Below are 25,774 nucleotides of genomic sequence, written 5' to 3' on the forward strand. Positions count from 1 at the left end.
TCATATATACCAACCCCCTCTCCTTTCCCTCAGTGACAATTTCTAATTACAGGATCTACAATACATACCAGTTAGGACAGGGAGTCAGAGCCTGGAAATTTCCCTCAGCTTTCAATCATGGACATAAAGAACAGAGTCAAGTTCTCCCCGACAGGCCAAATGAGATATATCACTACTCAGTAATCGAATGTGAATCTGACAAGTCACCCTACCTCACTTAGTCTCAATACCACATGGAAGAACTGGATGCTTTTATGTTATGGCAAGGATATTCCATTATGTCTCACTTCCTTTTTTTTTTTATACCAGTTAACTTATACTTCTGATATTGGGCCACCTAGACCAAATGAATCTTAACTCCAAAACAGCCATAATATTCATCTTTCTCATAACAGAAGCCAAAACAATATGATGCTTAATATTTAAAAGAGATTGTTAAAAAACAGGTGACAAAAGCAGTAAGGAATAAAGGCAATCAAAGGCTGTCACTGTAGTCCTAAACTTGTGGTGAGATGTGGCTTGAGACAGTCATCATTTAGAAGAATAATAGAGTAACAGACTTCCAGAGCCAAAAGAAAATTTAGAGAGAATATGGTATATTCCTCTCCATCAAAAAGAGAAAACTGAAGCTCTGACAGGTGAGTTGATTTACTGAAAGGCCCAGGGGCAGTAAGGAGCAGGGCTGGGCCTGCAGCCTAGGGTTCCTTTTCTCCTTGGCCGGTGCTCCGCTTCTTTCACTATGCCATCCTGTCTCTCCAGCCCAGTCTCAGGCCTCCAGGGCAATCAAAGGGGCGACCTTGTGGTCCCGGCCTCATGTAAGAGCTGGGGCATGTAAGCGTGGAATAGCCACTGTGTGTGCTAGTCATATAATTTCATCAACATATACCAAGAATGGCACACAGTGAATCTCCCATTTTCCAATCAACATTAAAAACTCTAGGAGCAAACATGGGAGGGTGTTGTCTGTACTTTCTACAGTTATGCAAAATAATCCTATGGTACTCATATATATCCTATGGTAATTATATAGATGTAGGTTACCATCCACGGTTCCTGGCTCATTAACCCTTGTTGCAGTCTTTTACATCGTTGGGGCACTTTAGGCCTCAGGAAATTATCTGATCTCCTGCCCTCCTTTCATCTGCTGGAGGCAAGACTCTCATCTGATTGTGGGTCAAGAGCTTCTCATTCCACAAGGTCTTGCCTCATATCCTAAAGGAAGGAACGCTACACAGAATGGCCAAGAAAAGTCTGAACAGACAGGACGTGCTGTGTTCAGATCATACGCTTTTTGTCCAATCACATTTCTAATCAGTTGACAATCATGCATATATAAGGAAGCCTCCATAAAAACCTGAAAGGACAGGGTTCAGAGAGCTTCTGGATTGCTAAACACACAGGGCCAAACAGGAAGGTAAGAACTCATCCACACGCCAGGAGGGCGCCGCGCCACCTCCATGAGGACAGAAGCTCCTGCGCTTGGGACCCTTCCAGACCTCACCCTCTGTATCTCTTCATTTGGCTGTTTACCAGTGTCCTTTAAAGAAAATCCCTCGTAATAAACCCCTAAACACGAGTGTTTCCCTGAGTTCTGTGAGCCGCTCTAGGAAATTAATCAAACCCAAAGAGGAGGTTGTGGGAACCCTAATTGGAAGCCAGTAGGTCAGAAGTTCTAGAGGCCTGGACCTGTGCTGGTGGGAAGAAGGCAGCGGTCTTGTGGGACTGAGCCCTTAGTCTGTGGAGCTGACGCTGTCCCAAGGTAGAGAGCATCGGAACTGAGAGGATGCCCAGCCAGTGTCTGCTGCTTGGGGTGCAGGGAAAACCCCCCCAACATTTGGTCACATTAAGTCATCTTCTGTGTTGATGACTGTTATTGTGGTGTGACAGCAGAGGAAACACACGGTTTGGGGAGTTTGCCAAACAATCATGTAAAGGAAAAAATACTGAACACCTCCTTCTATACCATCAGTAGTTGACAGGATGCTGGATTCTATTACCTGCATACTTTTCTTTGACAGATTCATCCATAGACCAGAAACAATGATCATAAGCAAACACCTGTTGAAAATGAACATAAGTGTGTATTAAGAAAACCTTAACATTACTTACAAACCATAACTGATAAAACTGTTCATAATAGTGAAATAAAACAACTTACTGTCATACAATGGAAATTAATTATGTATGTAGAGGCTTACAATGAGAACTAAACACCCTATAGGTGATATGACTCTATATTTTACATGGAAAACTATTCACAACGGTAATTGACAAAAGAGGTTACAAAACAAAATGTGTAATAAAATGGCTATTGCACACATGCACCTACAGTAACACACACAGTTACAGCTATAAAATTTATTTTTTTGCAGTGAAATTAGTGATCTTTGTTTTATGTTTTTATATTTTTTCAATATTTTTATTTTTGTAGCGAAAGATATTTTTTAAATAACATTTAAAGATGCTCACTACAGCATGTCCAAAATAGCTTAAAATAGCAGAATGTTTAAATAAATTATGACACAGCCATGTGCAGGTATAGATTTGAGGGTATAGAAGACTTATTGATTTAAAAAAGTTTATGTTAATGAAAAAGTTATAAAAGTCTAGAGTATGATTCCATATTTGTACCAAAAAACTATATGCATAAAAAGCAGGAACAATCTGTATTGAAATGCTACTTGGTGGGATCTTACAGATGATCTGTTTTGATCTTTCGCCTTATCACCACTTTCTAGAATATCACATAGTTCTTTTTTTTTTTTTACTTTTTTTTTTTATTATACTTTAGGTTTTAGGGTACATGTGCACCATGTGCAGATTTGTTACATATGTATCCATGTGCCATGTTGATTTCTTGCACCCATTAACTCGTCGTTTAGCATTAGGTATATCTCCTAATGCTGTCCCTCCCCCTCCCCCCAACCCACAACAGTCCCGGGAGTGTGATGTTCCCCTTCCTGTGGAATATCACATAGTTCTTTTGCACTGTTTGAAAAGCTTCTTTTCACTAATTATTTCTTTTTCTTTAAACCAACTAAGCAAAGGTAAATTTTTCACTGACTGCATCTTTCACTTTTTTGATTTCTGTCAGTTTCAAATCTACTTACTTGTGTTTTGTGATTTTTATCTCCGTAAAGATTTTAAGTGCAATTGTTTTAAAATGTATCTCAGTTTACATTTTGTCACATTCTCTCACTTTGGGAGTCTGTTGCTATGCTTCCTGATGATGGTTTGCATGTTAGTTTGCAGGTACATCTTAGCAGGGAGTGTTTATTTTATGGTTTACATGATTGCTTATTTTTTTCCTCTCCTGATGGCTACCTTTCCATGACTAGTTTATGTTGTCATTTCCATTACTGAAGCCCAGATTTTGGTCTTCTCAAGGCCCAATGTCTCTATCCCTTCCTATTAACACAGACATTAGCTCAATGTTGTCGGCCAAAAACTGATTGTAAGCCTTCACTCACAGAGAAGGCTCACCTAAATCAGTTTTCACGTGGTGAGCTTGGCTCCAGTCCCCAACCATACACCAGTGACCCCATTAGTCGGCAAGAGGTGAACTTCCAATCACCTCCAGGCACCTGGTCTGATTCCAAAGCCCTGGAAATATGTCACTTCAGCCCTCGCTTACTGCTGGTCCTTGAAGTTATATATGTTGTTGTTGTGTTTATCTAGTTTTGTATAGAGACGGGGTCTCACTATGTTGCCCAGGCTGGTCTCAGACTCCTGGCCTCAAGCAATCCTCCAGCCTCAGCCTCCCAAGTACTGAGATTACAGCTATGAGCCACCATGCCCAGTCTAAATACGTTGTTTTTGAGTCTGATGACATGATTTTCACATTCTAAAATATTTTATCTGTCTCTGCTATAATTTTGGTGTTGGCAGGAGAATGTTTCTGTGTAAACTCACAAGATTATCTGGACCAGAAGTCTAAAAGGTTAATTTTTTTAAGAAAGAAAATTAGGTTAAGATGGTAAATTAAGAATGCATACTGATATCCATCACCCAGCTAAAATTAACTCAAAATGACAGGGGATGGGGGAAGTGGGGAAATTGCCAAAAAGGGAGAGAAGGGGTAAAGAAGAACAAGGTTTTGAAACTAAGAGTGCTTGCTTGTGCCTGGATCGGAATTGAGAAACTCCTGAAAAAAGTTCCGATGAAACTGATGGGAGTAAGGGTGGGGGCCTGCAGGGAGAGCACAGGCTGCAAAGCCAGTGAGCAGTTCTGGGAGGTACCAGGAGGGCAACTAAAGGGGCAGGCAGATAACCCTGGCAGCAACCGAGAGGACGACTGGCTCAGCACCTCTGGACAGGTGAGGATCGGCACACCTGCGTCTCTGTGTGAAACAGCAGGCAGAGGAGACACGTGTTCCCTGGATGGTGCTGTGAGGAGGAAGCGAGGCCAGGAAGTGAAAGCAGACCCCCAGCGGCTGACAGCCCCTAAGAGCCCTTGGGCACAGAAGACGTCATCCAGCTGCAGTGTTGTGTTACACACTGCTCACCCTCCATGTTTTTCCAAAGCTAAAATGTATATCTATCAGCAGTGGGGGCTCACTAAGCCATTTTCAAACAGAGAAGAGCAAAAGGAGGAAGATGGAAGATGGCCCCAAAGGACTGGGCATCAAATTGGGGGGAGCTGCCTTGCAAACTCCAGGTGTCACCCATAGTGAGAATCATTACAGAGTAGGATTAAATAAAATGTGGAGCTCAAACGAAGTTTCTCCTGTTCTAGCTTTCCACGCTTATCTCCATAATTTTATTTAATTAATTCTGTTCTTAATAAGGCTAAGTAAAAACCATCCTGATTCTTGTAAGCTTTAGTTCTCACTTCAAAAGCCCCGGCACATGTGTATACAGTCATCCCTCAGTATCCTGAGTGGGACTGCTTCCAGGACCTCCCATGAATACCGAAATCCGCAGATGTGCAAGTCCTTATATAAAATGGTGTAGTATTTGAATATAACCCACACATATCCTTCCATATACTTCAAATCATCATCTCTTGATTACTTAAAACACTTAAGACAATGTAGATGCTATGTAAATAGTTGTTATACTATACTGCTTTTTACATTTTTACATTTTTTTTTTTTTGAGACGGAGTCTTGCTCTGTTGCCCAGGCTGTAGTGCAGTGGAGCGATCTCAGCTCACTGCAAGCTCCGCCTCCCGGGTTCACGCCATTCTCCTGCCTCAGCCTCCCGAGTAGCTGGGACTACAGGCGCCTGCTACCACACCTGCGGCTTTTTTTTTTTGTATTTTTAGTAGAGACAGGGTTTCACCGTGTTAGCCAGGATGGTCTCGATCTCCTGGCCTCATGATCCGCCGGCCTCGGCCTCCCAAAGTGCTGGGATTACAGGCGTGAGCCACCGTGCCCGGCCCTAAATTTTTACTTTTATTGTTGTATTATTTTTCATAGTTTTTTAAAAACTATTTTCAATCTGTGGTTGGTTGAACCACATATCTGAAACCCACAGATACAGAAGGCCGACTGTATATTTATCAGAGATAGGTTCTAAATGGCACTCTCCTCTCCATTATTATTGGTTTTTTTTTTTTACTTGTCTTTCTTTTAGGGATTTCTTTAACAGTGACATTTCTTATTCCCAATTTGAGTCGAGAGGCTATCACCAAAGTAACCATAATGGAGCTAAGCCTGTGTGCTCGACACTGTTCAAAGGAACCTGAGGAACAAAGAAGGTAAGTGCCTTGCGTCTAGCAGGTTGGGGTGCTGGGATTCCAGCCCACAGTCTGGCTCTAAGGTTCCTCCTCTGCACCACTAGGCTAGCCAAGCTCTATTCCCCAATATGAAAGTGCCACAGACTGGCACAAAGTTGGGGACTAATAAACACTTTTTATTTACTACAGCACTAAATGGTCCTCTTTAAGGCTTAGCAATTTCATAAATTATTATAGGTAACTTCCAGGCAAAGATTTCATAAACTGGACAAGCTTTTTCTCTCCAAGTAAACACTGTAACAAATTCGAATAACATAGAAGCATAAAGGAAAAATCAAGGTCTCCCTGTTCGACAAGTACACCTCTCCCCAGAGCTGAGGTGTTTAACCTCCCATGTATTTTAGTCAACACAACATTTTCTCTAAACATGCAACTGAATTAAATAAAATATGAACAATTTTTAAATCACCAGGCAATGGTTCCTTCATATCTTCACTGCAACCTCCAGCCTCTCCACCAATAAAAATGAAAAAAAAAGCTGGGCACAGTTGCTCACGCCTGTAATCCCAGCACTTCGGGAGGCTAAGGTGGGTGGATCATTTGAGGTCAGGAGTTGAAGACCAGCCTGGCCAACATGGTGAAATCTCGTCTCTACCAAAAATGCAAAACCCAGCCTGGTGTGGTGATGGGTGCCTGTAATCCCAGCTACTTAGGAGGCTGAGGCAGGAGAATCGCTTGAACCCAGGAGGCAAAGACTGCAGTGAGCCAAGATCACGCCACCGCACTCCAGCCTGAGCGACAGAGCGAGACTCCATCTCAAAAAATATACATAAAAATAAGAAAACGAAAATAATCCAGCACCTTTTCAGTAGAAAAGATGAGAGAAAGTTTACATATATAAAGAAACCAGTGCCCTATTCGGCTTTTTCACAATAATGTTTTATACTGACAGGGTGACTTTCTGTTTGTCATTCAGTCCCTGTGGTTAGGGAAAAAAAAATTAATAAATGATCTTAAAAAGTCAGAGTCCCAAACAGCCATGTCTATAATACACATTTTAGCAATAATAGTAGCGAACTGAATTACAATTCAGCCACGGACTCTAAAGAAAAAACAAAACCCCAAGAATGGAGATGGAAATGTAAATTTCCTGGAAGTTCCAAGTAACTTCATGGTCAGTTAAGAAACCGACTTTGTGCCCACTTCAAGCAGGGCTCCACATTCCCTAAGAGACAGAGGTGAAAGCATGTTCCCTTGAGGCGGCTGTGCTGCGCAAGCTTCCGTTGGCCGGGAATGCACCCCCAGCTGTCTCAGGAGCCGGGAGGATGAGTCGGTTTTGACCGCAGTTTGGAACTACCAGTCTTGAGCCAATCTATGGAGGTGGCTTGAGGCCACGCAGGTTTCTGTTGGCCGGGAATGCATCCCTAGCTGTCTTGGGAGCGGAGACGATGAGTCGGCTTTGACCACAGTTTGGAACTACCAGTCTTGAGCCAATCTATGGCACAAAAGGAATCTGTGTTGTAGCTGCTAGGAGACCGGCCAGAAGTGGTCAAAGTGCAAATACAGCTTTTCCATAAACCTCCGGCCCTTCCCATGCCAATAAATGGCTTCAGATTTGTGAGTAGGCTGACAGCTTGCATTACTTGTATAAAATGACAGAAAATATTTTCCTTTTTGAGAAGAAAACTTCTAAGAGTTCAACAATATGCACATAAGATCTTTACAAGCATCACATAACAAACCAAATCTCTTACCTTCGGCTGGCCGCTGAGCTCCCAAAACAGATGTCATCATTGACATGAAAGTTAAAAAAAAAAAAAAAATAGTTAGTTTAGAAGACTTTTTTTGAAGGGTAAAATAATAAACATTATGTAAATTCACAGTAAGAATATAAAATACTACCTTTGAAGCCACATAGTAATTTAAAGGATAAATGAATGTCTATTAGCTAGTAAGATAGGCTGCTAATCATAGACAACTTGTGTCTCTCTGGCAGAAGGCAGACTGAGCACAGAAAACAATTACAACAGTCCTAATATTTTTCTGCCTTACAGATTTTGCTTTTATCTTTGTGTATGTCTTATAAATATATATTTTTTAATCTTTTACTTTTTTATCATCTGGTTTCAGTTCCAAGTAGTTTTCTCTGCTTTGAAAAAGCAACAGATTACTCTCTTATCTGTACAGGCTCCTCTACAAAACAATGAATTCTATTCTGGCTAAGGAAAAAGGCTAACTTAAAGAAACCACTAATTTCTTGCCAGTGAATTAACCTAGCTGAGTATCCCTCATCCAAAATGCTTGAAGTGTTTTGGGTTTCATATTTTTTCTGGATGTGGGAATACTTGCATTATGCTTAACAGTTGCACATTCCAAATCCGAAAATCCAAAGTCCAAAATGCTCCAAAGAGCATTTTGTTTGAGTGTTACATGGGTACTCAAAAAGTTCCAAATTCTGGAGCATTTTGGATTTTCTATGTGGGATGCTCAACCTGTACTTACTGAATTACTCACTACTTATTCCTCTCTGCACACATAAGCACTTCTAACCTCCCACCTTCCTCCCACTGAAACTGCCACTTACTGACATCTCATCAGGGGACAAGAAAATAACTCAATGTATACAGCCAATGTAATCCTGAGATAGTTTCAAACTTAGAGAAAAGTGGTAAAAAGTACAAAGAACACCCATAGACCTTTCCTGCCAATTCACTAATTGTTAACACTGCCATGACTGCTTTGCTTTTCTCCTTCTCCTTCCCTTTCCCCCCAGGATTTATATGAATAAATACACACATACATATACATATATTTTTTCCTGAACCATTTGAAGGTAAGTTGCAGACATACCTCTTTAACAATCCGGGTGTCCAAAACAGGGAAAATAGTCATGGGTTCACGGTTTCTGTTTCTGGTTGGGCCAGTAAAGCCCCTTCCTCATCCCTCTTTTCTGCTTATCACTAGAGATAGAAACTAAAGACCATGGCTTCAGGCTACTAAGAGCCTAAAACAAAACAGAACACCACCACAACAAACTAAGGCAGGTTGGACAAGCTTTTCTAAACTTCCTAAAAACGATGATGTTCACTTACATAATAACAGGGCAATACTGAAATCAGACAATTTAAGAATAAAGGAAAGTACTTTTGAAACTGGAATAAAATAGGAACAATAATAATTGGCCCTTCTCAGAGGATCAAAACTCAACTTTCAGGGCCTGAAACCTGAAAGGAGACTGTACATGAAAATGTTTGCTTCCAATTGTCTTCAACCATCTCTTTGTTGCTTTGTCTCTTAAGATTTTCTTCTAAAAGAAATTTAATACTTATTTGTATCAAATAATTTCTGACAAGAACATTAAAACACCACAGAAAGTCTAGCAAATGAGTGATACCTGTTTAAGAGATTTTGGAGTAATATCCAACATGGCTGATCCATAAAAGAAAATAATTTCTCTGGAATAAGAGATGTAGAAGAATTTCCTGACAAAAAGACTTCTGAAACACTTATACACTGCTGGCAGAAATATAAATTAGTATAACCTCTATGGAAAATAGCATGCAGTTTTTTTTTTTTTTTTTTTTTTTTTTTTTTTTTTTTTTTTTTTTTTTTTTTTTTTTTTTGAGACAGAGTTTTCACTCTTGTGGCCCAGGCTGGAGTACAGTGGCGCGATCTTGGCTCACTGCAAACTCTGCTTCCTGGGTTCAAGTGATTCTCCAGCCTCAACCTCCCGAGTAGCTGGGATTACAGGGGCGCACCACCACGCCTGGCTAATTTTTTGTATTTTTAGTAGAGATGGGGTTTCACCATGTCGGCCAGGCTGGTCTCAAACTCTTGACCTCAAGTGATCCGCCCGCCTCGGCCTCCCAAAGTGCTGGGATTACAGGCGTGAGCCACGGCACCCAGGCAGAGATTTCTTAAGGAACTAAAAGTAGATCAACCATTTGATCCAGCAATCCCACTATGGGTATGCACCTAAAGGAAAATAAGTCATTATGTGAAGAAGACACATGCATATGTATGTTTATTGTAACACAATTCCCAATTTGCAGCACCTTAGATGGAGCTGGAGGCCACTATTCTAAATGAAGTAACTCAGGAATGAAAAACCAAATATTGCATGTTCTTACCAATAAGTGGGAGTTAAACTATGAGCATGCAGAGGCATACAGAGTGATATAATGGACTTTGGAGACTCAGAAGAGGGGGGGTGCAGGAGGGGTGAAGGATAAAAAGATTACATATTGGGTACAATGTACACTACTTAAGTGACGGGTACACTAAAATCTCAGAAGTCCCCATTGTATAACTCATCCATGTAATCAAAAACCACTTGTACCCAAAAGCTATTAAAATAAAAAAATAAATTTTTTTAAAAAACAGAAAAAAGTTTTTGAAAATTAAAAAAAAGACTTCTGAAATACTGGAGAGGTTACTGACATGCTATCATCTTTTTATTGTCTTTATAAGCAAAGCAGTTTCTCATCAATTGCAGGTGGCTTTGTTATAAACCTAGAGGGAGGTAAGAAGAGAATTCAACATGGAGGAAAGGCCCCACTTTAGACCAGGTGCACTGCATGCTACATGACTCCATTCTCACGATAACTCTGCAAGATACTATTAGGATTCCAGTTTTACAGATGCAAAAAGTAAGGCTCAGAAAAGTCAACCCGTCTAGCACATACTGCAGGTTGAACTTCCCTGATGTGAAAATCCAAAATCTTTCTGAAATGGTCCAAAATCTGAAACATTTTGAGCGCCAACATTATGCTCAAAAGGTCATGTTCAAAGGAAATGCTCATTGCCCTTATGCAAATATTCCAAAATCCAAAAAAAAAAAAAAAAAAATCCAAACCCAAAACACTTCCCAAGCATTTTGGATAAGGGATACTCAACCTGTAATAAGCAGGATGGATCTGGGATTCAAAACTAGGTCTTCTGACTCCCATCCACGTTCTTGCCCACACTGATCAAAACACTCTCGACTTAACAATCTATGAATCACACATTAACCACTGCTCCTGCTAACATTTCCCAATGTATTAATTTCTCCCATTCTAATGATTACCTAATAAAAGGTTAGCACTTGGTGCTTATGCTAGAGTACATTTACTCTATTTTATAGTACATTTACTATTCATTTTATTTATAGAAACTCCAAAGTGTCTTTTCTGAGGGGAAAAATATATATTTAGTATGATATTTCAAGTTTAAATAAAATGTTTTTATACCAAAAATATCAACTCTTCCTGAGACAAACAACAAGTACAAAATTCAATAACACATGACACATAGCAGAAGAATCCATGGGATTAACCTGAATTCACATCATCATAATAAAAACAGAAACAAACCAGTAAATTAATTACAGAGCTAAGTTTGCAGCTAGGGATTCTGGTGGCTATGACAGTAAAGCTCAAATAACCTGCAAAGGCATGGGATACCCAAAGATGTAATTACAACCCTGTACAAAAATAAATAAGTAAATTAATTAAACAAAACCTTGTCAAAGTGTAGCTGCAATTCAATACAGCCATGTCTCATTCATCCCAAGATCCCTTAATTAGAAACCTCAACTATCCAGATCACTGTGGAGATTCAGGAAGCAAAAGCAGCTGCTGACCAATCCAGAGAAATGTCTCAAAGTACAAGCACTAAAGCTGTAATTTCTCAGCTGAGTTGAATTATTTTTGTTGCTGTTGTTGCTTAACTTTATTTTGAAATACTTTCGGGCTTACAAAAAGCTCCAAAAATAGTACAAAAAAATCCTGTACACCCTTCAAGCTTCCTCAAATGTTAACCACCAAATGTTTCTTATATCACCACAGCTACAATGACCAAACCCAAGAAATAACCATCAACACAGTTTATTAAATAACCTATAGACAACTTCCTCCAAATTTTGCCAACTACCCCCACTAATGTCCTTTTTTTGGTCCAAGGCCTTGTGTTACATATACTTGTCATGTCTTCTCCAACCTGGGGCAGTTTGTCTGTCATGACCTTGACACTTGAAGAGGACTGGCCATTTATTTTGTAGAATGTCCCTCAATCTGGGTTTGCCTAATGCTTCCTCCTGACTAAATCCAGATTGTGCATTTTGGCAAGCCTACCACAGAAGTAACATTGCGCCCTCCTTGGTGCGTTCTACCAAGAGGCATGTGAGGTGCATGTGCCTTTACTGATCATGTTAATTCTGATCACTTGGTCAAGGCTGGATCTATGAAGTTTCCCACAGTAAAATTACTATTTTTCCCTTTGTAACTAATAAGAATCACGTGGGGGATAAACTTTGAGACTAAACACTGTTTCTCATCACCATACTTTCACCTGCAAATTTTAGCACCCACTTATAATTCTTGCCTGCAACAATTACTATCTCCCAAATAGTGACTGTTTAGTTACTGGAGACCTCCCCAGCCCCGGTGGATCACCATGGATGAATGTGCTTTTTTGTAAGCAGGTAGCTTGGGAAACAACAAACAATATGGCTGCATATCTGGGATAAAGACAGTTATCTATGAATAAACTAACCTCTTCCTCCTTTTTACTGATCTGGCTTGTGGGTTCGTGCTCCCTTCTCATTTGAATAACAAATCACATCATACAAAGAAATCAAATTATATCTGTAATCTCTAGAATGCCAAAATACGAAGAAGAAATTTTATAAACTCATCACCTCTGAAAATGTTGTAATACTTCTGTCCATGACACAAAAAAAATTGATACTGGGTCCAAAAGTAAACCACACAGTATCACATACGTGTAAAACACAAAACAATGTCAGTAGAATGGAAAGTTATAGATCAATTACTGTTGTCAACTACCAAAATCAAATACTGAATCCAAATCCCATCACCTCTTTTAATTCTAAAGGTCTGAGTTGCTGAAATCTTCACAACTGAAATATCTGGAATCTCTGTTTCAACAAGACCCCACCCCAACCCACTGTATAACGGATGTATACATCACAAAGAGCTTATTCTAATACAGCCATACTACGTCATGATATTGTTGCTTTTTTGAACTTGGCTGGCACTACCAGCAACCAAACAACAATCTGTGTGGTGAGTATGATTTTTTTCTTTGTCACTCCTCCCCCAATGTACTTTCCCTACACGGAATGAAGCCAAGCTGACTTGAAATTTAGAAAGTGACTACACTCACAACAAAAGCTTCTCAACGTTTGCTTACTCCAGTCAACTCCCCGTAAGAAGTACAAATATCACAAAAAGTCCTGTTTGTTGTGTCCTCAATATCTAGAATTTTCCATTCACTTCTGAAGGATACGTTCTAACAGCAACATTGATAAAGTAGAATATGACTGGAGAATAACAGCATTCAGGAGGCAGGGGGATTTGAAAACTCTACTAGTGAAAGAAGCGGAAATGCCTGTAGCTGGAGCCGGTAAGATGAGAGGAAGATAGGCTGCCCACCTTCAAAGCTGAGGGGACTCATACCTGGCAGGGAAGCTAACTTGTTTTAGGTCACTTCCAGGGCTGCATTCAGTAAGATCTACTGGGGAAAGCTGCCAGAAGTAGGGTATCTCTTTATTTTATTGTTGTTTTGAGACGGAGTCTTGCTCTGTCGCCCAGGCTAGAGTGCAGTGGCAAGATCTTGGCTCACTGTAACCTCTGCCTCCTGGGTTCAAGTGATTCTTCTGCCTCAGCCTCCCAAGTAGCTGGGATTACAGGCACCCACCACCATGCCCGGCTAATTTTTGTACTTTTAGTGGAGGCAGGGTTTCACCATGTTGGCCAGGCTGTCTCGAACTCCAGACCTCAGGTGATCTGCCTACCTCAGCCTCCCAAAGTGCTGGGATCATAGGAAGTGGGTTATTTCTTTAGTATAGGCATAATTAACACTGTTTCAAGAGACAGCCCATTCCCCTAGCAGTCGAATGTCTAAGCGGAGAGCAGAAAGCATCTGCTGGGAACTGGCACAAGGAATGTGAAGCTGCCTTGGATTCACTGTTCAACTCTTTTCACTGACAATAAGAAAAGGAGCAGTGAGCCTTCAACATCCCTATCAGTGCCACCTGTGGACCACTGGCGGCTCAGGCGTCACCTCCCCCAACACAGCCACATCACTCCCGTCCTCCATATACCTAACTTAGGTAACGCCACTCCCCCTAGCAATTCTGCTTGCTCAAGGCCCACCCACAAGAGAAAGGCTCAGATCATACTTTATCTCCCTCAAGCATCCATCCATATGACCCCTATACAAAAGTGATTTCCTTCTCCAATTCCTACATAAAGCCGAAACTGTTTCTACTGCTTATGTAGGACCACTTGGTTTGTCTCATGATAGAATAAACTTTTACATGTCATCTCGGCTAGACCATAAGCTTCTGAAGAACAAAGTGTTCTTCCTTTACAGGAATGTCCAACACAAGGCTTTTTGCTTATTCTGCAAATATTTCTGAAGCTGTTCAAGTGATCTGGCCCCTTTCTCTGTCTCCAACTACATCTTTTACTGGTCTTCCTTTCACCCACGTAGGACTGACCCAGGTAGTACCGATTTTTCAGTCTCAGGGCTTTCATACATGACTATTTCTGTCTTGGACCCTAGAGGCTAACTCCTATTCATTTATTAAACTTCATTTATTCATTTATTAAACTCATGATTAAATTTCTCAGTTTAATCATGAGTTCCCTAGATACTATCTTTCTTAAACATCCAATGTTACTCTCAAAGAAGTATTATGGGGAAAATAAAACCACTTACACCACCATCCTCTGTCTCTAAAATCACGTCCAAAACAATAAAGAAAACAATGTTTCCATGTTCAATGAAACTTGGAGATATTTACAACTGAAACACACGACATTAAGATAGAAAATGGGCCAGGCGCAGTGGCTCACGCCTGTAATCCCAGCACTCTGGGAGGCTGAGGCAGGCAGATCACAAGGTCAGGAGTTCGAGACCAGCCTGGCCAATATGATGAAACCCCGTCTCTACTAAAAATACAAAATAAATTAGCTGGGCATGGTGGCGCACGCCTGTAATCCCAGCTACTCAGGAACATAAGGCAGGAAAATTGCTTAAACCTGGCAGGCGGAGGTTGTGGTGAGTCGAGATCATGCCACTGCACTCCAGCCTGGGTGACAGAGGGAGATTCCCTCTCAAAAAAAAAAAAAAAAAAAAAAAAGGGGGGTGGAGCCAAGATGGCCGAAAAGGAACAGCTCCCAGCGTGAGCGACACAGAACACAGGTGATTTCTGCATTTCCGTTTGAGGTACTGGGTTCATCTCACTAGGGAGTGCCCAACAGTGGGTGCAGTACAGTTGGTGCAGCGCACTGTGCGCGAGCCGAAGCAGGGCGAGGCATTGCCTCACTCGGGAAGCTCAAGGGGTCAGGGAGTTCCCTTTCCTAGTCAAAGAAAGGGGTAACAGAAGGCACCTGGAAAATCGGGTCAGTCTCACCCTAATACTGCGCTTTTCCAACGGGCCTGGAAAACGGCACACCAGGAGATTGTGTCCCGCACCTGGCTCGGAGGGTCCTATGCCCACGGAGTCTTGCTGATTGCTAGCACAGCAGTCTGAGATCAAACTGCAAGGCAGCAGCGAGGCTGAGGGAGGGGCGCCCGCCATTGCCCAGGCTTGCTTAGGTAAACAAAGCAGCCCCGAAGCTCGAACTGGGTGGAGCCCACCACAGCTCAGGGAGGCCTGCCTGCCTCTGTAGGCTCCACCTCTGGGGGCAGGGCACAGACAAACAAAAATTCAGCAGGAACCTCTGCAGACTTAAATGTCCCTGTCTGACTGACAGCTTTGAAGAGAGTACTGGTTCTCCCAGCATGCAGCTGGAGATCTGAGAACGGACAGACTGCCTCCTAAAGTGGGCCCCTGACCCCCGAGCAGCCTAACTGGGAGGCACCCCCCAGTAGGGACAGACTTACACCTCACTCGACCAGGTACTCCTCCGAGACAAAACTCCCAGAGGAACTATCAGACAGCTGAATTTGTGGTCCCCCGAAAATCCGCTGTTCTGCAGCCACCGCTGCGGACACCCAGCCAAACAGGGTCTGGAGTGGACCTCTAGCAAACTCCAACAGACCTGCAGCTGAGGGTCCTGTCTGGTAGAAGGAAAACTAACAAACAGAAAGGACATCCACACCAAAAACCCATCTGTACATCACCATCATCAAAGACCAACAGTAGATAAAACCACAAAGATGGGGAAAAAACAGAGCAGAAAAACTGGAAACTCTAAAAATCAGAGCACCTCTCCTCCTCCAAAGGAACGCAGTTCCTCACCAGCAACGGAACACAGCTGGACGGAGAATGACTTTGACAACTTGAGAGAAGGCTTCAGACAATCAAACTACTCCAAGCTACGGACGGAAATTCAAAACAATAGCAAAGAAGTCAAAAACTTTGAAAAAAAATTAGACAAATGGATAACTAGAATAACCAATGGAGAGAAGGGCTTAAAGGAGCTGATGGAGCTGAAAGCCAAGTTTTGAGAACTACACGAAGATTGCAGAAGCCTCGGTAGCCAATGCAATCAACTGGAAGAAAGGGTATCAATGATGGAAGATGAAATGAATGAAATGAAGCGAGAAGGGAAGATTAGAGAAAAAAGAATAAAAAGAAATGAACAAAGCCTCCAAGAAATTTGGGACTATGTGAAAAGACCAAACCTACGTCTGATTGGTGTACCTGAAAATGACGGGGAGAATGGAACCAAGTTGGAAAACACTCTGCAAGATATTATCCAGGAGAACTTCCCCAATCTAGCAAGGCAGGCCAACATTCAGATTCAGGAAATACAGAGAACGCCACAAAGATACTCCTCGAGAAGAGCAACGCCAAGACACATAATTGTCAGATTCACCAAAGTTGAAATGAAGGAAAAAATGTTAAGGGCAGCCAGAGAGAAAGGTCGGGTTACCCACAAAGGGAAGCCCATCAGACTAACAGCTGATCTCTCGGCAGAAACTCTACAAGCCAGAAGAGAGTGGGGACCGATATTCAACATTCTTAAAGAAAAGAATTTTCAACCCACAATTTCATAGCCAGCCAAACTAAGCTTCATAAGTGAAGGAGAAATAAAATACTTTACAGACAAGCAAATGCTGAGTGATTTTGACACCACCAGGCCTGCCCTAAAAGAGCTCCTGAAGGAAGCACTAAACATGGAAACGAACAACTGGTAGCAGCCACTGCAAAAACATGCCAAATTGTAAAGACCATCAAGGCTAGGAAGAAACTGCATCAACTAACGAGCAAAATAACCAACTAACATCATAATGACAGGACCAAATTCACACATAACAATATTAACTTTAAATGTAAATGGGCTAAATGCTCCAATTAAAAGACACAGACTGGCAAAATGGATAAGGAGTCAAGACCCATCAGTGTGCTGTATTCAGGAAACCCATCTCACGTCCAGAGACACACATAGACTCAAAATAAAGGGATGGAAGAAGATCTATCAAACAAATGGAAAACAAAAAAAGGCAGGGGTTGCAATCCTAGTCTCTGATAAAATAGACTTTAAACCAACAAAGATCAAAAGAGACAAAGAAGGCCATTACATAATGGTAAAGGGATCAATTCAACAAGAAGAGCTAACTATGCTAAATATATATGCACCCAACACAGGAGCACCCAGATTCATAAAGCAAGTCCTGAGTGACCTACAAAGGGACTTAAACTCCCACACAATAATAGTGGGAGATTTTAACACCCCACTGTCAACATTAGACAGATCAACGAGACAGAAAGTTAACAAGGATATCCAGGAATTGAACTCAGCTCTGCACAAAGTGGACCTAATAGACATCTACAGAACTCTCCACCCCAAATCAACAGAATATACATTTTTTTCAGCACCACACCACACCTATTCCAAAATTGACCACATAGTTGGAAGTAAAGCTCTCCTCAGCAAATGTAAAAGAATAGAAATTATAACAAACTGTCTCTCAGACCACAGTGCAATCAAACTAGAACTCAGGATCAAGAAACTCACTCAAAACCACTCAACTACATGGAAACTGAACAACCTGCTCCTGAATGACTATTGGGTACATAATGAAATGAAGGCAGAAATAAAGATGTTCTTTGAAACCAACGAGAACAAAGACACAACATACCAGAATCTCTGGGACACATTCAAAGCAGTGTGTAGAGGGAAATTTATAGCACTAAATGCCCACAAGAGAAAGCAGGAAAGATCCAAAACTGACACCCTAACATCACAATTAAAAGAACTAGAAAAGCAAGAGCAAACACATTCAAAAGCGAGCAGAAGGCTAGAAATAACTAAAATCAGAGCAGAACTGAAGGAAGTAGAGACACAAAAAAACCCTTCAAAAAATTAATGAATCCAGGAGCTGGTTTTTTGAAAAGATCAACAAAATTGATAGACCACTAGCAAGACTAATAAAGAAGAGAGAAGAATCAAATAGATGCAATAAAAAATGAAAAAGGGGATATCACCACCGATCCCACAGAAATACAATCTACCATCAGAGAATACTACAAACACCTCTATGCAAATAAACTAAAAAATCTAGAAGAAATGGATAAATTCCTCAACAAATACACCCTCCCAAGACTAAACCAGGAAGAAGTTGAATCTCTGAATAGACCAATAACAGGCTCTGAAATTGTGGCAATAATCAATAGCTTACCAACCAAAAAGAGTCCAGGACCTGATGGATTCACAGACAAATTCTACCAGAGGTACAAGGGGGAACTGGTACCATTCCTTCTGAAACTATTCCAATCAATAGAAACAGAGGGAATCCTCCTTAACTCATTTTATGAGGCCAGCATCATCCTGATACCAAAGCCGGGCAGAGACACAACCAAAAAAAGAGAATTTTAGACCAATATCCTTGATGAACATTGATGCAAAAATCCTCAATAAAATACTGGCAAACCAAATCCAGCAGCACATCAAAAAGCTTATCCAGCATGATCAAGTGGGCTTCATCCCTGGGATGCAAGGCTGGTTCAACATACGCAAATCAATAAATGTAATCCAGCATATAAACAGAACCAAAGACAAAAACCACATGATTATCTCAATAGATGCAGAAAAGGCCTTTGAGAAAATTCAACAACCCTTCATGCTAAAAACTCTCAATAAATTAGGTATTGATGGGATGTATCTCAAAATAATAAGAGCTATCTATGACAAACCCACAGCCAATATCATACTGAACGGGCAAAAACTGGAAGCATTCCCTTTGAAAACTGGCACAAGACAGGGATGCCCTCTCTCACCACTCCTATTCAACATAGTGCTGGAAGTTCTGGCCAGGGCAATCAGGCAGGAAAAGGAAATAAAGGGTATTCAATTAGGAAAAGAGGAAGTCAAATTGTCCCTGTTTGCAGATGACATGATTGAATATCTAGAAAACCCCATCTTCTCAGCCCAAAATCTCCTTAAGCTGATTAGCAACTTTAGCAAAGTCTCAGGATACAAAATCAATGTGCAAAAATCACAAGCATTCTTATACACCAATCACAGACAGAGAGCCAAATCATGAGTGAACTCCCATTCACAATTGCTTCAAAGAGAATAAAATACCTAGGAATCCAACTTACAAGGGATGTGAAGGACCTCTTCAAGAAGAACTACAAACCACTGCTCAATGAAATCAAAGAGGATACAAACAAATGGAAGAACATTCCATGCTCATTGGTTGGAAGAATCAGTATCGTGAAAATGGCCATACTGCCCAAGGTAATTTATAGATTCAATGCCATCCCCATCAAGCTACCAATGACTTTCTTCACAGAATTGGAAAAAACTACTTTAAAGTTCATATGGAACCAAAAAAGAGCCCGCATCGCCAAGTCAATCCGAAGCCAAAAGAACAAAGCTGGAGGCATCATGCTACCTGACTTCAAACTATACTACAAGGCTACAGTAACCAAAACAGCCTGGTACTGGTACCACAACAGAGACATAGATCAATGGAACAGAACAGAGCCCTCAGAAATAATGCCACATATCTACAACTATCTGATCTTTGACAAACCTGACAAAAACAAGCAATGGGGAAAGGATTCCCTATTTAATAAATGGTGCTGGGAAAACTGGCTAGCCATATGTAGAAAGCTGAAACTGGATCCCTTCCTTACACCTTATACAAAAATTAATTCAAGATGGATTAAAGACTTAAATGTTAGACCTAAAACCTTAAAAACCCTAGAAGAAACCCTAGGCAATACCATTCAGGACATAGGCGTGGGCAAGGACTTCATGTCTAAAACACCAAAAGCAATGGCAACAAAAGCCAAAATTGACAAATGGGATCTAATTAAACTAAAGAGCTTCTGCACAGCAAAAGAAACTACCATCAGAGTGAACAGGCAACCTACAGAATGGGAGAAAATTATTGCAACCTACTCATCTGACAAAGGGCTAATATCCAGAATCTACAATGAACTCAAACAAATTTACAAGAAAAAAACAAACAACCCCATCAAAAAGTGGGTGAAGGACATGAACAGACATTTCTCAAAAGAAGACATTTATGCAGCCAAAAAACACATGCAAAAATGCTCATCATCACTGGCCATCAGAGAAATGCAAATCAAAACCACAATGAGATACCATCTCACACCAGTTAGAATGGCCATCATTAAAAAGTCAGGAAACAACAGGTGCTGGAGAGGATGTGGAGAAATAGGGACACTTTTACACTGTTGGTGGGACTGTAAACTAGTTCAATCATTGTGGAAGTCAGTGTGGCGATTCCTCAGGGATCTAGAACTAGAAATACCATTTGAACCAGCCATCCCATTACTGGGTATATACCCAAAGGACTATAAATCATGCTGCTATAAAGACACAGGCACACGTATGTTTATTGTGGCACTATTCACAATAGCAAAGAGTTGGAACCAACCCAAATGTCCAACAATGATAGACTGGATTAAGAAAATGTGGCATATATACACCATGGAATACTATGCAGCCATAAAAAATGATGAGTTCATGTCCTTTTGTAGGGACATGGATGAAACTGGAAAACATCATTCTCAGTAAACTATCGCAAGGACAAAAAACCAAACACCGCATGTTCTCACTCACAGGTGGGAATTGAACAATGAGAACTCATGGACACAGGAAGGGGAACATCACACTCCGGGGACTGTTGTGGGGTGGGGGGAGGGGGGAGGGACAGCATTAGGAGATATACCTAATGCTAAATGACGAGTTAATGGGTGCAGCAAAACAACATGGCACATGGATACATATGTAACAAACCTGCACATTGTGCACATGTACCCTAAAACCTAAATAAAAAAAAAAAAAAAGACAGAAAATGCATCCACAGAATACAAGAAAAGACTGAAACTGGTGCCAATTACCCCAGAAGGTAGGAAGAGACCTAGAAAACGAAGGTTGTTTGAAAAGAGCAGTTAGACATCTCCTGTGTCCAATCCCACTCAGGACAGTCGGTAGATACTGGTAATTTGCAGTCCTTGGAGAAAACTTCTTTAAATGAAGAAAAAAGTTTGACAACCCCGTTCTATTCGAATCTTCTACCCACACAAACAACAACTGGTTGAGAACAGAGGGATATCCAAGCAATAGGGCCACTGAACCGCAACTAGTATATTTCACAATCACAGGACTTTAGAAATATGAAGACTCTGATACATAAATTCCATAATTTCAAACTGTCATATACTGGGATAGCATAATTCAAAGAATACACTCAGTATTAACTCAATCACTTGCAAATCACTTGTCTTTTCTCATCTGTGAAACCAGCAGAATGAGTTTCATTTCATTGTCCACTTTCACTATAAGAAAGCTTAAATCTAGCCAGGTACAGTGGTGTGGGCCTGTGGTCCAGCTATTCAGGAGTCTGAGGTGGGACGATTGCTTGAGTCCAGGAGTTCAGGAACAACATTGCAAGACCCCCATCTCTATAAAAATTTTAAAGAAAAATAAAAAGAAAGTTTAAATCTGGCCAAAGAATACTGACTCATTTGTGGAGGGTTTTTTGTGAAGTATATTTCATATCCCACATTCACAGGGTAATACATACTCATTTTAATCATGGAAAATTCAAATAACTTCAAGGTATTCTATATACAGAGATTAGAATATGGGCCAGACATCTGGCCTTCGGCCACAGACCAAAAAAAAAAAAAAAAAAAAAAAAAGACAGATTAAGATATTCTTAGACTACAAGCAAAGAAAGTTTACAATTTTTATTTCTCTCAGTATTTGTGGTTTTCAATTTAATCCCTATTTTCCATCGTGTTTCTTGATCAGATTAATATGACTGAATTTCTACTTGATTAGATTGATCTGGGGAAAATGTTCACTGAATATGAAATTAACTAATTTCCCCCAGCCCTTCACCTTTTCTACACCCGTATCTCCGAACCAGAGGCCACACACTCAAGGTCTACAGGCCCGACTGGGCACAGTGGCTCACACCTGTAATCTCAGTATGTTGGGAGGCAAAGGCAGGGGGATCGCTTCAGCCCAGGAGATGGAGGCTGTAGTGAGCTATGATCACACCACTGCACTCAGCCTGGGTGACAGAGCAAGACCCTGTCACCAAAAAAATTTTTTTTAAAAAAAGGTCCACAAGCATCTTGTTCAGGCCTCACTGTATTGATCAAAAGTAGAAAATTAGAAGACATCCCATTACAAAATCTGGATTTTCAAATTCTCTTGAAAATTCAGAAGACTTGGAAATGCTAGGCTTAAGTTCCCACACAGCAGCGACAGGTAGATCTGAACAGCTACCACCTACTAGGCCCCTGCAGTTTCAAATTCCTCCTATTAAGAGAAAACAGAAAAGGGTTTTCTTTTCTTCAGACTTGAAGAAAAACACCGACTCACAAATTCATAGGAAAATAAGGAGAACACTTCCGAATCCAAGTCCTAAGAATCTAACAGACAGAGCCATCACAATCGTGTCAGGACTACATTACAGATTCTACGCACTCCATTAAATAATGCAATCTGCTTTAAAATTCCAAAACCTAATCCCAGCCAGGCTAAACAGGGAATCCCAAATTCAAGTATCCCTCACAGCAGTAATGTCATTAGAATTAATACCTATGAAATCAAATTAAACCTAAAGCCTTTGTCTTCACTATAACCAGTGGTAGGTCTAGAGTTTAGATCCAAGTTGGAAAGCTTGGTACTTCAAATTAAAAACAGGCCAGGCGCGGTGGCTCACACCTGTAATCCCAACACTTTGGGAGGCTGAGGTGGGAGGATCACTTGGGCCCAGGAGTTCAAGACCAGCCTGCATAACATAGCAAAACTCCATTTCTACAAAAAAAAAAAAAAAAAAAAAAATACAAAACTTAGTGGGGAATAGTGGCACGCACTTGTGGTCCTCAATACTTGGGAGGCTGAACTGGGAGGATCACTTGAACTGATGAGCTTGCACTTGCAATGAGCTATGATTGTGCCACTGAACTCTAGTCAGGATAACAGAGCAAGACCTCACCTTTAAAAAAAAAAAAAAAAAGAAATTAACTAATTCCTCCCCCACCAAAAAAAGAGGCTGGGGATAGGAGCATGGTGGCTCATGTCTGTAATCTCAGCACTTTGGGAGGCCGAGGCAGGAGGATCACTTGAGCCCAGGACTTCCAGACCAGCCTGGCCAACACAGTGAGACCTCGTCTCTATGAAAAAATTGAAAAGAAAAAAAAGGCACATGTGAAGTGCCTGGCACACGTATGCTGATGCATGCTTGATAAATGTTAGATGCCATCATTATTGTGATTCTGTCTCATGATGCAATGTCTTGGGGTTAAGTCAGCCAGCAGGTTGAGAGAAACTGAAATTCACTGTAATTACTCCCCAAATTGATTGCTTAGGGAAGATTTCCTTAACTTCCTTGAGTGAAAATTCAATTTCCAAAAGTTTCACGACTACCTATTTCACTACTCACAAGGGAATAAACGGCTTAACTGAAGATGGCTTTGTTTATCCCTAAGATATGGTTTTCACCTTGAAATGTCTCACAACCTCAACCTCCCTTTTTCCTTCTGATATTCATTCAGAAAATATTTACAGTCTGCTGTGCCAAGCAGTAATCTAAGCCCTGGAGAGACAGCCTGGAAAAACGGGATAAAAATCTTGCCCTGCAAGAGCTTAAATTATTAAAAATAGAATGAATGAGTGAATGAATGAATGAGTAAATATGTCATATAATAGGTGCTAAGGAAATAAATAAAGCAGGAAGGTGGATGGGGTGTGCGGAAGTGGAAGTGGGGTGGAAATTTTAAACATGGTGGTCAAGAGAAGCCTTGCTGAACTGACGTTTGACGGTGACCAAGTGGAAGCAAGGTCACGTGGCTGGTGGGGCACAACGCTGCCCTGCTTCATGCCCTCCTGGTTTACCACGCACCTTCCTAGCTGTGTCCTCACCCAAGCACGCATCTAAACCACACACTGATCTGGTGGTCATAATTTGTCCTCAAACCCCTCAATGGCTCTCGACTCCCTCCCAGATGAAATTCTAACTCCTTAAGCAAGCAAGCAAGCAAGGCTCTTCACAGCACCACCACTCCCCAACTCTCCAGCCTCAATCTCCTACACCTGTGCTTATGCCTCCATTGAATTACTCTAAAAGCTCAGCAAGTCCTTCAGGCTCAGTCACTTCGGTTACCAGGGTGCCTTTCCCGCTGTTTGGCCTTGTGATAGCCTACTTCTCCTTCAAAACAAAAGTGACCTTCTCTGTCCCCTACCAGGGACTTCCAATTCCCTTGGGTCTTCTTTTCTAAGGAAGTATCAAAGCTATATTGCCCTCTCTGTGACTGCAAGCTCCCTGAGGACACAGAAGGCATTTCTTTCCTGGTGCCTGACATCATCTGGTGGGCACTCAATGCTTGTTGGACTGTGACATGAAATGACGAGCTTGTCTAAACTGTTCAGTCCTTATTTATGTGGTCCCCATGCCTGCTATGGTTCTCCCAGTGTCCTGATACTCATCCAAAAAAAAAAGTTTCAACAGACTCATTAATACACCTTTTTATCCAAAGACTGGAATTCCATTTATCAACTATTCAGAATATACTTGAATTAAAAGCAAAAAAAAAAAAAATGCTTTCAAAGACGGAGAAAAATAGAAGCCATGCTTTTCTCTATAGAAGAGGCCAGGTATACACTTAATTTAAGGTCACAGACCAGAAGGGGTTGGCTCATCTGTTTCCAACAATCTTAGAGTTTTGGGGGAGTTTGAAATGACGGCTTACTATTATAGAAGCCAACAGTTACTGCTCAAAAAATGAAGAGAGAAACGTGAACGAGGAAAGCACGGCAAACAGTCTGGGGCAGGCAGCATGTGAGGAGAGCCCTGAAGTGTTCATTTCGATGTTTCCTGAGAGGCTGTAGAACAGGCACAAGTCCTCGCCCTCAAGGAGTTGACAATCCAGTAAGTCAGATATCTCAACATTAGAAAATCATGTATTTGCAGTTCATCTTGAAAAGGATGCTAAGCCATGATATTCCATTAATTTATTCTGATGGCAGGGAAATAAGAACTTAGAAAGCTTTAAATAAAAATTAGTTGAAATGACCAAAAAGGTATCCTTTTTGGTGCTTAATGAGGTTACTCATCAGTATCACATATTGACTCACCTACCGTATCACCTACTTGGTATAGGATAAAAGTAGTGCTATTTAAACATATTTGCATATAAATTTATTGGCAATTACTTCTAAGGTGTAAGAAAGAGGTAGCAATCTATATACTTCATATGGATTAATGCTGCATCATAGTCACAAAAAAGATAAAACTGTTAAATCTGTATAAATAAAATGAGATCTGTGGTCCATGGTTTGGCCTCAGTGGGTCTGTGAATCCATGCTACTGTTTTTTGTTTTTTTCTAGGCAGAGGAGTTATAGCTTTCAGATTCTTAAAATAGTCCAGAGTCTATAACCCAAAAAAGGTTAAGAAACAGTGCGCTAGAGACAATTTGTGAAGAGCTATGGGGCTCCATGTTCTAGGTCAGTGTTAGCTTGGGAGAAACTGAATATTCAAATAGACAACGGGCAGACCGCATACGACCAGAGCTCTAATTCACAACCTCGGGTCATTGGCCCATGAGGGTGGGACCTTGGTCAGGGACTCTTAGCTTTC

General features: G+C 41.0%; 1 protein-coding gene across 4 annotated transcripts in view; it reads right to left on the reverse strand.

The window, feature by feature from the left end:
- Window positions 1-25,774, reverse strand: part of KIF13B (kinesin family member 13B) — a 205,198-nt gene that overhangs the window by 124,510 nt on the left and 54,914 nt on the right. For all 4 annotated transcript variants that reach the window (XM_030817055.1, XM_030817053.1, XM_030817054.1 and 1 more), the window contains exons 3-4: window positions 7,434-7,446; window positions 1,998-2,058 (exon numbers count right to left, since the gene is read on the reverse strand). In XM_030817055.1, the coding sequence (XP_030672915.1) occupies window positions 1,998-2,058; window positions 7,434-7,446 (74 nt within the window). The remainder of the gene's footprint in view (window positions 1-1,997; window positions 2,059-7,433; window positions 7,447-25,774) is intronic.

This window comes from Nomascus leucogenys, chromosome 8, assembly GCF_006542625.1.
Source record: "Nomascus leucogenys isolate Asia chromosome 8, Asia_NLE_v1, whole genome shotgun sequence".
NCBI lineage: Eukaryota > Metazoa > Chordata > Mammalia > Primates > Hylobatidae > Nomascus > Nomascus leucogenys.